Below are 16955 nucleotides of genomic sequence, written 5' to 3'. Positions count from 1 at the left end.
TTTATGAAGCTGTCCTTTCAGCCTTCCAGTTTTGATTCATCAGTGCAATGGCTGGACATTTCATAGGACTTATCATTTGTCTTTGTGGATTATCATTGCAACTCCCTTAGGTCGTCTTGAATATCCAGTCTGTGCTCTCTTCCCGTGTCCTGTTTTGTTTCAGGGAGGAATGGAGTCGTGAATTCAAGGAGAGCTGGCAGCACACAGAATACCTGTACCAGACAATGTGCTTCAAGTACTACATAAGGATTAACATTTTTCCTTCTGTTTTATTGCAACATATTCACGTGCCTGCTTTCTGTTTGCTTTTTCTCCCACTTGTTTCACACTTGGCTTATATTTTTCATTATTTAATTATCATATCCAGAATAAGACAAGTATACGGACACTGAAATGTTCCTAATTGATAATTATTACTGGAAATCAAAATGAAGGCCCTGTATCTTGCAGCCTGGAAAACATGAGTTTTTTTACTCCTGTTGCACCTTTTACTTCCCTTTTCCTCTTTCAGCTTTTATAGGTGACAGAATATTTTTGCTTCCAAAACCAAAGTTAGCAATTCTGGATGGTTGCAAGTTTGTTTTCTGTTTCTTTACTTTTTCTTTCAGAAAATGGTTCTTTGTTAAAGTGCTTGAAAGCACATTACTTATAGCTAATTTAGTTAGAAGAAGTGTTAATGTGATCTTGTTCTCTTCTATCCTGTAGTTGCCTAGAACTCATACACACACTCATGGTTTGAGAGCTGAAGAGTGAAATAAGATTCCTTGGGAGGAATTTTTTTTAATTCAAGATCATTTGCATCTCTGCTTCAACTGCTGCTTGTGATGTATTGCCACACATAAAATTCAGACACAAGAATTCACTGAATCTGACCATGCCATCTTTTCTAAAAGTCTTTTGCTGTGTTCTTGAATGGCATCAAACTCACCTGAGAAGTAGGGACTTTTATATACCCTGTGTCTAATTTTGTATGTTATTTGCATGTCATCATTAGTTTATGGGAGTTTTTTTCTGTTTACAAAACTAAAAATCTCCTTCAGGATCTTACCTACTTTTGCATTTTGATTATTGCAATATATACAGCCAAATGTTATTGCAAAAGCCATTTTCCTGGGTGATCCCTTTGATCGTTCTATGCTGCTCTTTGCATTGCACTAATGACTTCTATTTTGCATCAAACAGAAGCTACAAAGGCCTTTGAAAGCATAGATAAATTATTTATCCCATGAATCATTCTGCCATTCAACCTGTTCACTCCTGTTCCTGTCTGGTCTAGAATAACAGCCTTCATTCTTAACTTGATTTTTTTTTAAAATCTATGTGCTTTTTCTCCCCCTCTACAGCCCCGTTTTTTCAGAGGAATCCTTCCTATAAGTTACATGTTGGTCAGAACAAACTTGACAGCTGTTAATCATCCTGGGCTCTGAAAGCAATGCCTGCTATTAGAAGTATATGGCTTTTCTATCCCACCCTGCTCCAGCTATACTTTGTTTAACATGCATCCTGAGAACAAAATCATTTTATGGCTATGGGTTGATATTTAAGTCTCCTCATGTTGTTCTATAATCTCTTGTGTTAACACTTCACTATTTACTAGGCTCTTAAGAGTTCATGTTTTTGCAGAGATTTGAAGATACAATATTTGATATCCATGTAATTTAAGACTAATCTCTATTATCTAATCAAATCAGAATGCTTGCTAAAACATCTTGGTTTTGTGTTCAGACAATTGCTATGTTTTCAAGACTAATAGACACAGAAAATATGTTCTGATGCAATTTTGAGTTGTTTCTTAGCTTTTAAAATAATAACCAATATTTTCTCTGTGATGGTTGGAATTACTTTCCGAACTATTGACTCTCCCTTCTATTTTGGGAACTAAGTTAACTGTGGTCATTAGGGACCTGTCCAAAATTCATAGTTCTTGGGAAATGGAACAGTTGTGGTGGGTTGTGGTTGCAGATTTGATAATGGAGATCACATAAAAGCAGGATAAACTCCATCAGTGCCAGACAGTAGTTTGTGGATAACAACTTGACCAGGAGACAGCCTTGAGAAATTATAGCTGGCTTTCTTAAATCAGGAAAGTATTCAGGAAAACAGTTTCTTATTTATATTTTTAGGTCAGTTAAAACTTGTTATAGTAACTTTTGTACCATATGGGCTTACATCATTATATTTACACTTGGGAAGATAGTTATTTTGTAACTGTAAATAAAAACTTTTTGTAACCCTAAACAAAATATTCCTGGCAATGGCTTTTCGATTCCCTAATTCTTGATAAAGGGATAGAAACAAAGCAGTTCTGTCCAATTGTAAATTGTTGCTGTCTGTTTGAAGATGTTACATCCCATTTCAGCTGTCTTTTAAGGATTAGTCACATTGTTGCTTAATGCCACATCATCTTTAAGGTCATACATCTGCAATACAGTTGTAATGGGAGTAGGTCAGTTCTATCATTTGTTGATGCATTACCAATTTTTGCAAGGACACTTCTTTTTGAAGTTATACCATGGTTTTCCTCCCCTCTGTTAGTGGGAGGATGTGGGTAACAGAAAGATGATTTAGTTTTTTTGTGTTCATTTTTGTCTGATGTTTTTGTTCAGTGGGTCATAGGATATGGGATTGAACAGCATTTCTAAGGATATTAATGGACCATGACAGTGGAATATTGTAATTTGGATAATCACTGTGATTATTTGGATTGTAAGGCATTGCGTGATCCCAAAATCTCTATTCAGGACCAAATGTGGAGAGTTCTGTGCTGGGTTCTCAGTCAGTATTGCAGCGTGAAAGAAGGCATCTCAGGTTGCTTTACTGTAGTTGAGATATTATACTCTTGTTTTTGTTCATAAAGCACTTAATAGTCTTACTATTTTGCTTGACTTTCATCAGTCTTTCCCATGGATGTCTTGTCACCTGTGTCAAACAGTTTTTAGTTGCTTAACTTGGAGTCTAGAAACACTCATGGCATCTCCTTGGCTGTGGTCTAGAAAAGGGTACATCCATGGTAATTTTCATGCTTCTTATTTAATTTTCCATAATAAGATACATTATCTCTAAACTGTTGCACAGAAATTTAATTTTATGTGATCTTAATTTGCAGATTTTTTATTTTAATACCTTTTGCAGTTAATGTATTGACTTATGTTGTGGTGGACAGTGCTGAGATAATGGTTGGATGTGATGATCTTGAAGGTCTTTTCCAAACTAAACAATTCTATGATTCTATGCTCAGGAGAACATGAAATCAGTCTCAAGGTTTGTGTTCTAAATATTTATTCAAGAAGCACAGATGTTCTCTTAATTGCAAGACATTCAGATTGGCAAAAATAACTGACTAGACAATGAGTTACAGTGCACAGTTGTTATGGAATTTAATAGGTGGGTTTGTTTTTAAAAACAAATAAATAAAGCTTCTGATCCAGAACGTTCATCCAAAAAAATGAAATGATGACAGTGTTCTTTGAGTATGACTTCATGAAATTAGCTGAGCTAACAGTTTAGAGCTATTAGGAGGAGAAAAATCAGCCTTTTCCCCGTCCTGTCCTTATTTGTACCCCTGTACTTTTCCACTATTTATTTTCAGTGAGTTCTGGTGCCTTTCTCATGGCACAGTAACTTGTTCAGTTCACAAAAAGAGCAGACAAGAAACCTGGCAGAAGAAAGTGCTTTTGTGTTTTTGGGCTGCTGACTTATCTGTGTGATGAGTACTTGAGTTGGCATAAGGTGGAAGGGAAGGACTACACAGAGAGAGGGTACAGTGCCAGTGAAAGAGCAGGAAAAGAGGGAAGAGGAGAAATTTGTGAAGAGAGGGAAATGAGGTTCATACTTTTACAAGTGGCAAACTGTCAATTCACATCAGCCATACTGTAAATTCCTATTCTTTCTTAGCACTTGGAGACTTTATTTGTATCTTGAGTACAGCACTTCCCAAAGTAGAATATGAATGAAGGGCAGAATGTGATTAACTTGGAAAATTTCTCAGGACTGGGGAGAATCATGCAAACAGATAAATGTAGTAAACTGGGTCAAACTGAACACAAATGTATAACAAGGTTTGAAGTTTGTACAACTGCGTAAAGAGATGGTTAGGGAAAGAAAACTCAAAAGGCCTAAGTCTTTTTTTTTTTTTTTTGCTGGTTTTATTTCTTACCTGAAGAAGGACCTGTGTTACCCGAAAGCTCTTCTTTTGTTGTTTGTTTGTTCTGGTTGTTTTAGGGGTTTTGTTTGCTTATTTGTGTTTATTTGGTTTGGTTTGATTTTTTTTGATTTTTTTTCTTCCCCAGTTATATAATTTGGTCTAATAAACCATATTAACCCCAAACTTTTCTTTACATGTTGCAGTTGGAAGGGATGGTTGAAAGAGCAAAATAAGTGTCATTTGGCCTCTATGATGTGTGAGACCAGTTACAGAGCCAGCGGAAATTCCTGTTACTTTTGAATTAATAGAATTTTCTTCTTGCTTATATCTAAGCGTACAGGAAAAAAATTATAAAATACTATCCACTCTGAGATAAATATTGTGGAGTTGCTTATGTAATATAAATGTTATTATAATAAGATTTAATCAAAACAAAAAATAGACCACTACCGTGATGTCTTGGTAAACATTTTGCATTAGGGACAATGATTTCTCATAAAGAAATTTGTTACTTAATTTTCCAGTCAGCAGGAGTGTTCTGGAGAGAAACTCCTGCTCCCACGCTGCCTGTAACTTAAACAAAATTATTTTAATTACATTTAATCTCATTTAAACATCATACAAGTGGTTCCAGTAATTGCTTCTCCCTTTCAGTGGCATTCTACCTTTCAATGAAAAGTTCAGGAAAGATCACTTTGGGTGATCATTTCACCCTCTACAGAATTTGGGCAGCTGTTTAAAATCCACATTGATAAATCAGTACAATCCTTTCCATCCCCTCTTTTCTGCTCTCCCCAGGGCTGTGGACTCGGAAAACCTCAACCAACTTCTTCTAAGTGTGACTGCTGGAGGGTCATTTCAGCCAACCTCACCCCACCCTGTGCATTCCCTCAGCAGGGACCACCCTGTTGATAATTGGTGAGCACTGTTGGGTGTGGGAGAGAGGTGGAGAAGTGGGAATCCTTCCCAGTTTCTCTAGGCCAGCCAGCAAACCAGTCACCAGAACAATTTTTATATAGCAATCCGAGGCAGCTTTAAATGGCAGCTCTGCCACGGGCAGGGACACCTGCCACGAGACGAGGTTGCTCCAAGCCCCCTCCAGCCTGGCACTGAACACTTCCAGGGATGGGGCAGCCACAGCTTCTCTGGACAACCTGTGCCAGTGCTTCACCATCCTCTCAGTAAAGAATTTCTTCCAAATGTCTAATCTTCTTTCAGTTTAAATGAGAGAATGGCTGCATATATATGAAAAATACTCCATAAAGTGCAAACTATTGAGGAGTTTTTTTCCCCCTTGAAATGTGTATGCAATATTTCTACTTAAGGCTTTTATTGTGCTTAAAATTTTCAGAAACTTCATATGCCAAGTACTCTTGGTGCACTTAGGCAAAATTGGATAGGAGATTCTGGTCCTCTGCAGCACACTTTGCATTAAATCTTTTACTCCCTCCATAAACCTGGAATAACTTAGCTAGACAGCAGAGCTACTCCACTTGGGATGGCTCACAGACTACTGGATAACTTGATATCCTTACAGCAATTCATCTGTTCTGAAAACAGAGCAATGGACTCTTTATTGTTCTTAATGTAATTTTCTTAAAATCATCTGGGAATATAACATATCTGAAGACTATAGTGATAGCACAGTGAGTTTGGTTGGTTTGTTTGGGGTTTTTGAAGCATGACACCTTTCCTTAAATTCTTGTCTTGTTGCTGGAAACTTGTCATATAGGCATATATTTCACCAAGAAAGTATCTATATGCAGAAGTGTCTCTTTCTAAGTCGTCAGAATGGACAGATCAAAAGGAAAAGCTCCCATAAATATGAATTACAGGAGAAATATAGTTAGTGCTTTTCTTTTGGCTTTGCTAGTTGTAATTAAGAAAATAAATAATTAGACTGAATTGTTCCAACTAAGGCTTGGCTGCTTCTTAGGCATCAGTGTCAAACACAGACCACAAGAAGCCAAGGTTTGTTTGATATTGGGTGAGGGAGGAAAAGCAAAGGCAAGTAGACAAACATTTGGAGTCTCTTACATCTTGGTGTACCAATATTTTACAAAAATATTTATTGTATTTATCAGTTTTTATTTTTTTAACAGCTTGGCAAAACAGATTTTGACTTTTAAAAGGGAAAGCAGTCACAGTAGCATATCAGGAACAAGAAGGTAGTCAAGATCTGGATGTAGACATCTCAAAATATTTCGGTTCTGTTCAATCACAGATTCTGCATTTCTGCTCAAGGCAGTTCAAAACTGTTGGCAAAGATCATATTAAAACAAAACTTTACAAAACTATAAAAACACCAACTCAAATCCTAAAAGCATCTATTTGTGAGTTTTCTTCTTTAGGCAGAGTTCAACTTTAATTGATAATTTTCTGTTCCACTGAACTCCTTAAAGCCCTTGACTTTGATTGCTGAAGATTCTTCACTCCATTGGACTTTTCCTGATTTTAATGTTTAGATTAAAATTTCAGTTCCTTTTGCTTAGTGTAATGGCTTCTTAACTATTCTTTAAAAGGAAACAAGGTTTTTTTAGTTGTTTTTTATTCTTTTGCCATTGTATTTTGCATTTTAATTTTAAATTTACTCTGATCAAAGCTATACGAATCTCAAAGATTAGCATAAGATGAAGAATTGTAGGCACATATGAAGATGTTTTAAAGGTTCGAGCCTGAGTATCTCAAAGGGCTTTGCTGTGCAGATGCTTTTGCAAGAGTTCCTTCCGTGTTAGGTTTTGAGTTTGGGAGGAAATGAACTGAAGGCATTGGTGTGAACACCATGACCACAGACCAGCTCTGTCAGGGAACTTCAGTGCTGAACCAGGTCAGTGGTGGTACCTTTGATGAGCAAGGCTTTCCAGAGTTACCAAATAATTTGCTTACTTCTCCCTGACAGATAAGTAAATGTCTGACTAAATGCTGCTGTTGGCCTGTGTAGATGAACATTCCCCCCCCCCCAAACTAAACCCACAAAAAAACTGTTCCAGAAATGGCAAAACTGATGCACTGGCCTGCTCTGCAATCCAGTCACTAGCACTGTCTTATCTTAAATACTAGTTTATTTCTTGAAAGTAGCTTACAATTCAGATCTAATCTTTATAGCGTTAGTGTAGACTTGTAGTCTAACTAAAATTTTTGGCAAGAGTTGGACTGGCTGGCTGCACACTTAAGAGATTCCTTAGTGGAATCACTGAAACCTTTGTTTCTCCAACTGTATAACTGGAGTTCTCTAGGGAGTCCTTCAGGCACAAGTTTATGAAGTGCCATTTGGCTCTGCTGGGTGTGTGTGCACATGCACAATGCAGGGACTATTGACTATACTAAATTAAAGTAGAAATGAAATGTAAATGTAAAGCAGTATTGAGTCTATAAGATCTTTCAGAATGGACTCCAAGTGTTGTGTTTGATATGCAGTACAGAAGGGACTCAATACCATGGCTAAACTGTAATCATAATTCATTGTTTATAAATACACATAGCATTTTACAGACAAATTCAGTTCTCTGAAAGAGAGAATTGTTTGAAATTGTACCATTTGTTATTCCATCAGATGATTTGGACTCTGGGTCCAAATTTCAGTTCTAAAATTGTATTTATACTCTGTGATGAAATGAACAAACATCCACAGAGTCTAATGAATCCTGGTTTAGATGTCATTGAAGTCTATCTTAGAGGGGCAAGATGCTCTGAAACTTACTGACATAGAAATCCTGCCTATTAAGAATCATATTCCTTTTAGGACTAATTTTTCTCTTGTTTCTCAAGAACGCTTAGTCAAGCTGAAGTGCACTGGCCTGATTAATGGAGAAATGACAAAATCTGTCTCTTGGCATGTTTTTGTTTTGTTTTGTTTGGTTTTTTTTAATGCGTATAAACCAAAGTTCATTATTTCAATGTCCAAACCAGTACACTCTTGTCCTGAGTGAAGTGCTGTTTATGCCATGAAGCATGTTACAGGATTAGATTGCTTTGAGGACAAGCCCTGAAGACATTTTGTCTAAATGATTTAAGTGAAGCTGATTTTTGAAATGGTGTTAGCATACACCTTCCTAAACAAACATACACAGATGGTATTTGAAATCAAGGCTTCTTGGTCTTAAATGGTTATACAGCAGCTGCAGCATTCTCGGGGAGGTTCCTGACCATTTTATGCAACCTGTGTGTAGTGGTGTTTTGATGTGCTTGAAATGGGAGGAGAGACTGTCCAACATGATCAGGTTGTGCTCAGAGGTGTGTCATCTGAACAGCACACTGAAGAAGACTTGCAGAAATGAATGTATCTTTATGTCACTGAAGTAACTGTTCATACTTTCAGAAATCCTCAGGTAAGACAAGTAGTCTCCAAATAAAATGCTACATTCTTTTCATATTTTTTTGAAATATGGAAAGGAAGGGGCTGCTGCAAGAATTGATCTAACCTAACATCAGATCTCCAGTGGTGGCCAGCAGGAGCTGCTTAGAGGAGAGTCCAAAACAGAAATAGCCTGTCATGATGTTTCCCGAAATACTGTCCTAGTAGTCAAGAACTTGTGTTTGAGAACCTTAGTGGCAGCATCTTGTGACACGTACTTCTACTGTGTATAACACAAAAATTGTACATAATGTGAAGAATTAATTCACTTTCCTTTGCTCTGAATCTGCCACCATCTGGTTTAATCTGACGAACCATTTTACTCCTCTTGTTGAATACAGTGAAAAATCATTCCCTATTTCCTTCCTCTGTCACTCGTGGTTTGTAGGTTTTGAAACCCTGCGCTAACCTCACTCTTTTCTGATATGTCTTGTCTAACTATTTCTACATGAAAGCTGTTCAGTGCCTCTTGTCAACACTTTCAGTGTCAGTGAACCTTGTCCCATCCTACTGTGATGGGGATGAGGAGTGTGGTACTGCACAGAACTCTCCAAATGTTCAAATGTCATGTTTTCTTCTAGAATCACTGAACATCTAGAAGTACTGATAACTTTGTTCCAGTGATGTTGCTGGAACTGTGGGGTTGGGAAACTAGTGGGGTTTTTATTTTATAGGCTGACTACCACAGAATAGCAGGGTGTAGCAGGCAGCAGGATAGCATCCCTGGCTGTACTGCAGGTGCTCCTGAAAAGACATAACAGGGGTAAGCCTGAGAGCTATCATGTGCTTGGGATATTGAAGTGAAAGGACGGTGTCCAAATGAGGACTGTTTGCCATTTGACTAATCTTATTCTAAAGTCATTATTATCTGATTAACAGCCTGTAGGAAAATAGATGCTTGTAAAACCACATCCATCATAGGATCTGCCTTTAAAACCAGTTTATTTTTTCAAGCTCTGTGAAGTTATTCTTGGTTGTGCTGTTTCCCTTTGGCTGAAAATATCCTTCCCTCCTCCCCCATCCAGCTTCCTACTCAGTTTCCTTTTCCTTGTCTTCCATATAGAGTCTGTCAGATTGATCCTGTGTTGCCGACAGGGCCCTTAACGCTTCCTCTCTCTTTTCAGGAAATTTTCACTACCTTTGTTCTAAGGTAGCCATCAAACAGAATTTGCCTGGCTGCACAGACACTGAAGTGCCCTACGAGACACTTGAGGCAAAGGTGTTTTTTCACTTTCTCAGCTCGTTACAATGAGGGGTGCGAGCAAGGGAGCTCTTTGGTCGAACAATGGCAACAAAAGTGTGGAACTTAAAAAACACAAGAAACAAACTCCAGCTTGCCAAACAGGAAATAAACAACAATATGGGTGAATGAAAAAAAGGGAAAAATAATAATAAGGGAAAAAAAGGGAAAAAATAATAATAAGGGGAAAAAAAGGCGAGGGGTGTGGGAGGGAGGATGAAAGCAGCGATATTGTGGCTCCACCACACGATGCAGATTCCCTCTCTGATCAGCAGGAGCAGAGCCACTGCAGTCCAGTCTGTATTTGAGACAGGACCGCTCATTTGGGAGCGCTGCGCCCTTTGGGACCGCTGCCAGTCAGTCCTGCGCTCCTGTCGGACCCTCGGCCGCCCGAAGAGCCGGGCAGTTCCGCAGCGGGCAGGGAGGTCACACCAACCTGTCCGTGGGTGTGCCCGCTGTCAGTGCTGCCGGGCAGAGGTGCCCGTTCCGCCGCAGCAGCTCCGCGGCCACCCCCGGGAGTGCGGGGGCTCCCCCGCCCCGCCCCGCCCCAGTCCGGCCCTCGGCCCGGCCCCCGCTCCGCCCCCGGTGCCGGTGCCGGCGCTGCCGCAGTCGCGCCCCGGAGCCGGAGCGGGTGATGCGCCCCGAGCCTCGGGCTGGGGCACCGCGGAGCCACAGCGCTGCCGGGGGCCGGGCAGGGCCGGCGCGGCCGCGGCTGCACCCCCTGTGCTCGCACAGAGCCGGCGGTGAGCGCCGAGACCGCCCCTCCCGCCGCCACCATGGTGGCCAAGGATTATCCTTTCTACCTGTCCGTCAAGAGGGCGAATTGCGCCTTGGAAGTGCAGACTGTGCCCAGCCCAGCTAAAGAGACCGAGGTACTTGATCTACTGGTTACACAGTTGCAACTTTATTTTTCTTTATGTCGCTCCGGGGAAAAGTAATGTGCTTTGAGAACGGGCTGCGATGTGTAGATTCGGTCAGGCATCTTTTACTGCCTTCTCTAGGTATTGAATTTCTTTTTGGAATAAGGCAAGAAACGGAATTTAGGTTTTTGTCACCTATCACTTAAAGAAATTAAAATTAGTCTTTAAAGCAGCTAATTGAGAAATACTTGTTTTACATAGGTGATTTATTTTTATTTTATTCCTGGACTAACCATTACTTAAAAATTAAGCTTGTGCAGGAACTGGGAGGGAACCTGAAAAATGGTGTCTTAAAGCATTAACTGTCTTTTCCTCATCAGCAGTAAACAGGAAACTAATCCAATGTACAATTAGCTGAAAACTCTGCCATACCAGCAGGTTGACTACTCTGTTTCTTAAAAATCATGAAAACTTTTTAAGTGACATTAAAAATCTTATTCATTAACCCAAATCACATACTCATTTGCAAAATTCTCAGAAATGCTGAAATGTTTCAGGAGCAAATGTTTGTGAAAGGCTTAAACATTGGATACCTTAGCTTAATGTTGCTTTGTGTTTGGGTAGACGGTGACCTTAAGGATTCTGAGTGCTCTTGAGGAAGGATAACATTTGTCTGGAAGATTTTATCACTTAAATATATAGCTTCTTTATTAGTCTTGTTTGCTGAGTAACTTGAAGACAGCGTACTAAATTGGGTGCATTTAATACATCTCCATCAAAGATTCATTTCCTCCAGCAGTTGAATAGATCTAAGGTAAAAGTAACATAAGCCCAGTGACCTTATATTTAATCGTGATGCTTAAGCTAAGAACTAAGAAGATGATGCTGCACTCTTGTTTTTCAGTGTACCTTTACATAGAGAGATTTAATTATTGTAGTTAAGCAAAGTGGAATTTTGTTCAACCGTGTGTTTTTGAAAAGTAACACCCGGTGTGTGTGTACGGGTGAATCTACGGAAAACACAAGCAATTAAGTACCAAATGTCTCTCTTAAGGGTACTCATTTTACTAATCATAATACAAAAGAAACATGTTTTTAGCCTTTACTGCAGGAAGGGTTTTTTTTGTAAATGAGTGGAATTATAAAATCTGAAGAGCTAGAGTGTTGCTCTGTTACTGTTGGAAAAGCAGCTTGATTATAGTCAAATTTCAAAGACTCTGAAAGCTGAGAACATGAGGAAGTGTTGAATAACAGATGTGATCAATCAACATTACATTGTGCAAACAGCTTGTGTTTTATACGAGTAAGAAAATGCACCCTGTGCTTTCAGGCTGTTTTCCGACAGTAGGATGGACTTCCAGCATTCTGAAAAATAAACTTTTAAACATTCTATTTGTTTTAGGAGGGTAGGACCACCCACCACTCCAAAAATTTGGTTAAGGAAGCAGAAATAAAAGCTACTAACTGGAAAAGGCATTATAAGGACCTGTTTCTTTGAAATCTGTCAATATGCGGGAGAAAAATCCACGTTTCTTAAGCTCTAACATTAAACTGTTCTTCCAGCCTTTCGTATTTACAGGGCCATTAAAGCTGTTGGGCGCCTTCTACCACAGTTCCCTGTTACTACACGAGAACGCTTGCTGTGTGCGGGTTAGGGATTTCTGCCTTTGAAAATCGGGTTTCATCCTAATTATTAACATGTGAAGTTGGTCGATTTATTTAATAACCCTACAGTGTGTAACTGTTGATATTTTTGGAGTAGAACATATTTTCTGCTGTGTAGATGTTTTGAGGAACAGGTTGGTGGCAAAAAAGAGAACTGAGGTTTTCTACTTCAGTTCTTTCTTTAAGCCACACCAGCTCCCTTGGCATAAACTCTGTAGAAGTAGCACAGTCACAAAACAATGACAAATGAAATTTCCGAAACATATGTGAACACTAAAAATCTGGATTCTGATAAAATGCTAATGTTCCAGTCAAAGTACAATTAATTTATTATAGTTCTAAGTGCAGTTTAAGGGCAACAAACACTGCAGTACCTCAGTTAATACAGCAAACACAATAATTGTGCACATACATCATTGTATGTTCTACACAAAATCCTGTAGTACAGTTCTAGGTGTAAATAGTACAGAGCTGTTGGGCTCTTCCAGCTTTTCCATAATTCAGAAATAGAGACAGTTAATGAAACTTGAAATTTGCTTGCTCTAAATTCTAAGAAGCCCCACACCTTTCCTGCTAATAAACACCATTTGCTGTTTCACTGGTTAAAGCAACTCCTTTATCACCCTTTCTAAAGCAAACCCTCAGCTGGTGGATGGGCAGCAGATGAGAGAGAGCATTCACAGTCACAGATTGAGGTTTAAAGGCCTCAATGTGAAGTCTGCTGCTCAGGATGGGGTTTGATTCGACATGGGGAGTGAGGGGAGGCTGATGTGAAGGGGAACCCACGGGCCTCTAGGCCATGGCACATCATTAACAGGAGAACCAGGCATGGAGCCAGATGAGAGGGGCCAAAAGATTATGAGATAAACTCCAAGTCATGAATTTTCTTTGATCTTCATAAATGTAGGTATTTCACTGTAATGAAATATTAGCAAGTTGTAGTTTTGATGTATTTCAGGTAAGTTCATGTGCAGTGTAACTGGAAACGTGTCAAACCCCTGCACTTGGAATTGCTGATCTGTTCTGCTTAATGCCGGTGTGAAACAAACAGCTTGTCTTTATTTTTTCATTCAGTTACTCGCCATATGATGTCTGTGGGTTAATTGGCAGTCCAGGTTAATATCCAGTTTGTTCCAGAATGGAAAAAGTCTTTCTTAGATTGCCTGTACAAGCAGCTTCTAATGAGGGGAAATGCAGAATTTAATCAACCCTACATTAGTTGTCTGAGTTTTTCAGGGTTTCTGTTGCTTTTGTTAATTCACCTCAGTGTGAGGTTTTTCTGTTAATTGGCCTTCATTTCCTAACTTCTGATAGATATATTGATTTCTGAGTATTGCAAATGAGTGATCAGTCAAGATAGCTGCATGCATCTTGTTCTTATGCTACTGACACTGCAGTGGCTCTGTCCTGCACATGGCAAATAAAATCGGTGGTGACTAATGAGGGCAGCCCGTGTGCGGGAGGAGTCAGTCCTTGATGAGCACATGAAGGAATAACATGCTGCAGACTTCAGCTGTTGTCTTTGACCAGGAATACTTCACCACTTCCCTAAGTGGCTTTTCATTGTACCCCAACTATCATTTTCAGGTTCTCTTCTTTGATGTGCTGTGATTAAAATAAAGTGTCCCTGGATTTTGCTTTATTTGCTTGGTGGTTTTGTGGAGACTGACAGAGGAGGAATAACAAACCTCCTCCTGCTCCTGTCAGGGAACTTGGGTGGTGGATGGAACCTTATGGATTTTAAGGAAAGTGGAATCACTGACACTCACAATTTATTGGATGATCAAGTTACCTTTATGTATCAATTTACTTAAATCGCTTGATAAATTCTCCTTGAGATGCTGGCAGTTTTACTGGTGGGATGCCTCTCCCAGGTTCTAGGATGGACCTGTGCATATGATTAGAGTTACCTTTGTGCAACGCTTTGTTTTTCTTGACCATAGGCCTCAGTTCTAGAAGAGTCAATGTTCTAGAATTTCCCAATCAGAATACTTCTGAGATACTATGAAGCAAAGGCAAATTCTCTGCTGTTTCAAGTATAAAAAAGGTGTCTTTTTAGTGCCAAAATCAATTCAGAAGGTTTTAGACTTGCTTGGCTCTGAAGGTACAAAAGCCTTGAGATGCCTGGCTTAATTTATTTTTAGGTTAAGTGTTTGCTGTGTTAAAGACTCTGTTGTAACATAGGTTGTTTTTTCTATTTTAACCTTTTTTGTTTGGTTTGGTTTTTTTATCCTGCTGAAGGTTAAATACTGATAACATCCTGTGGAACAAAGCTTGAATGTGGTTTTTTTTTTTTTATTAAACTGAGTTTTGGGGGCATTTATTAGAACTGTTTAATCTGAGGCCAATTTAACTAGTAGCAGACTAATAAAAATAATATTGTTGGGCTTCCTGCCATGACAAATGTTGACTTACCCTTATAAAGTTGACTAAAAACTAATAACATTTAAAGTATAGGCATATGGAAATATAGCCAGTTACATGAAGTCTGAAACAGAGTGGTTCTGTTTGCGTTTGCTGGCACTGCTCGTGAATTAGGTTTTAAAACAAAGGTTACTGTACTGCTTCAATTTATAATGTCTTCCATTTATTACACTGTTAACGCTTTTGGGACTTATTTAAAACATTTTGTCCTAATGAATGCTTCCATAACACAGAATGAATGCTCTGGGTATCTGTTTGTCTTGATTCATATCAAAAAAAGGAAAAAAAACCCCAACCCAGCATATTTTTTATAAAATGTGAAGCAAGTTAGAAACCCCAAATCCGGAATTACTGCTGTAAATAGTTGTCTCAGCACTGAACTCCAGTAAAGGAGGATGTTTTTAAGAGGCATTGCTGATTTCAGCTGTTTTGTATGTGTGTTGAGACAAGGCTAGTCGGCCTTTGAAGGTAAATCCTTTGAAGGGATAAATTCTAATATTCTAAAACACCAAGTTCCTGTACTGGTTTTCGCACAGCACTGATCTTCTGCATTGCCTTAAAAACCTCTGTAAATTTCTTTTTTTTTGAGTTTGATTTTAAATACAACCAGAAAAATCAACACAATATGGTCACAGTAGTGCTGCAGACACAAGTGTAATGACTCCTCGGGGAAATATTTTCCCTTGTTTGTCAGATTCAGCAGCAGTTCTCTGACATGGAGACTGTTGTTGAAGTTGCTGATAAGAGGTGGGAGAGTCAGTTGGAAAAATAATCATACCAGCAGTGACCATCCATTTGCTGTCCACTGGGAGGAAATCAGTGGCTAAGCTGGTCAGGGGCAGAGAGTGAAAGAATTTTGAAGTGAGGTACAGGATCAAGTGAAGACCTTTTAAATGGCACCTCAACTACTATTCAGTGTGTGTTATCCAAGTCATTGGTTCTGATGTTCTTAGGGCGATATGAAGGGAATCTGGCCTCATTCTTTTTGTTTGCTTTTGTTCATTTTGATAGAAAATGAAAACCAGTCTTTTGCTAGAGCAATTTATCCATCAAAGTGTGATAATTAAGCTGTGGGTGGCCTTGTTGAATGATAATGTATCAAAAACTGATTGATATCATTAAATGGATTTAACTCACTCTGACACTCTGCTTTGAACTTTGGGCAAATTCCATTCTTTACACATACAACTAAAAGAAGGTGGTTTTGGTTTTGTTTTTTCTTTTTCATTTTGCAGATGAAGAGCACCAAAGCATTAGTTTCTTCCCCTAAATAGGCTCCTAGAAGCTTTCCTATCTGTGTAGTGTGTTATTGGATAAATATATCCAATTATTAGGTGCCAGTTTCACTAAAGAAGGAATAAAAATAACATCAACTTAGCTGTCAGTACATTGCAACTAATCTAAGTGCCTGATTCTTCAGAGGATCTTCTGCTTTATCACGCTTCTGTGGCTGTTGAATGCTCAGCTTGCCCCGGGAGTGGGTGCTGTGTGCGAAGATTCAGGCTTTTATATGGTAATTGTTGTGCACTAGAGCCAAAAATAATGATAGAAAAGTTACCTTTTTGCCAAGATGCTGTCATTTTGGAATGACCATATCACAGTTTAGAAAGCAACACGTCACTCAGTTATGCAAGGCAAAAAGACAAATTTTACTGAAAAGGGAGTTGGCAGATCTTACCCGGGCTCCTCGTAGTGCTATAGTTGCAGCTCGTTGCTGTATGAGTTTTCCAGCTGTCCCTCAGCAGAAGGCTAATTTTTTGGGTTCTACGTTAAAAGATAGAACTTTCCTTGCTTACTCAGCAGTCTAAACCATTAGGTTAGAGTTTAATATATAGAAGTGCGTGTGTGTATATATATATATATATAAAATCACAGAATAAATTACAATAAAGAAGCAATCTTCATGCCAAATTAGAGAAATGGTGAGGCATGACATCTTTGAAACTTATCTGATAGCTTCCCATCTTAAATTGGGATTATGCCATTGTGATTAGTCTTTCTTCCTATTAATTTTTTGGAAAAGTATATTATAAAAACACACTCTCCCCAGAGGACACAGTAGTTGTTTGAAATGTCCACTCTGGTTTTCAGAACCATCCATATTTTGGACACAGATTTGCTGCTTTTATCAGTTTGTTCACAGTTTCAAGTTCTTTCTGAGGCTCATATATACATGATATTTCCGCTTAAATTTTTTCCTCTCTGAATTCAAATGTTACCAAAGTCATCTTGAGTTCAAATATACAACTCCCTCCAAAAGCCATCTGC

At 38.8% G+C, this 16955-nt stretch overlaps 1 protein-coding gene across 4 annotated transcripts in view; it reads left to right on the top strand.

Moving 5' to 3' along the window:
- The window catches only part of ARHGEF3 (Rho guanine nucleotide exchange factor 3), a 113917-nt gene that overhangs the window by 76531 nt on the left and 20431 nt on the right, over positions 1-16955 (top strand). The window contains exon 1 of one of the 4 annotated variants that reach the window (XM_027700761.1): positions 10415-10610. The exons of the other annotated variants lie outside the window; for them this stretch is intronic. Coding sequence (XP_027556562.1) covers positions 10515-10610 — 96 coding nt within the window. The 5' untranslated portion in view covers positions 10415-10514. Of the gene's footprint in view, positions 1-10414; positions 10611-16955 lie in introns of those variants that run through there. 4 annotated transcript variants of the gene reach the window in all.

This window comes from Neopelma chrysocephalum, unplaced genomic scaffold, assembly GCF_003984885.1.
Source record: "Neopelma chrysocephalum unplaced genomic scaffold, ASM398488v2 Primary Assembly neopelma1_147, whole genome shotgun sequence".
Taxonomy (NCBI): Eukaryota; Metazoa; Chordata; class Aves; order Passeriformes; family Pipridae; genus Neopelma; species Neopelma chrysocephalum.
The sequence above is the reverse complement of the archived record's forward strand: the minus strand, read 5'-3'. Positions and strand labels throughout refer to the sequence as shown.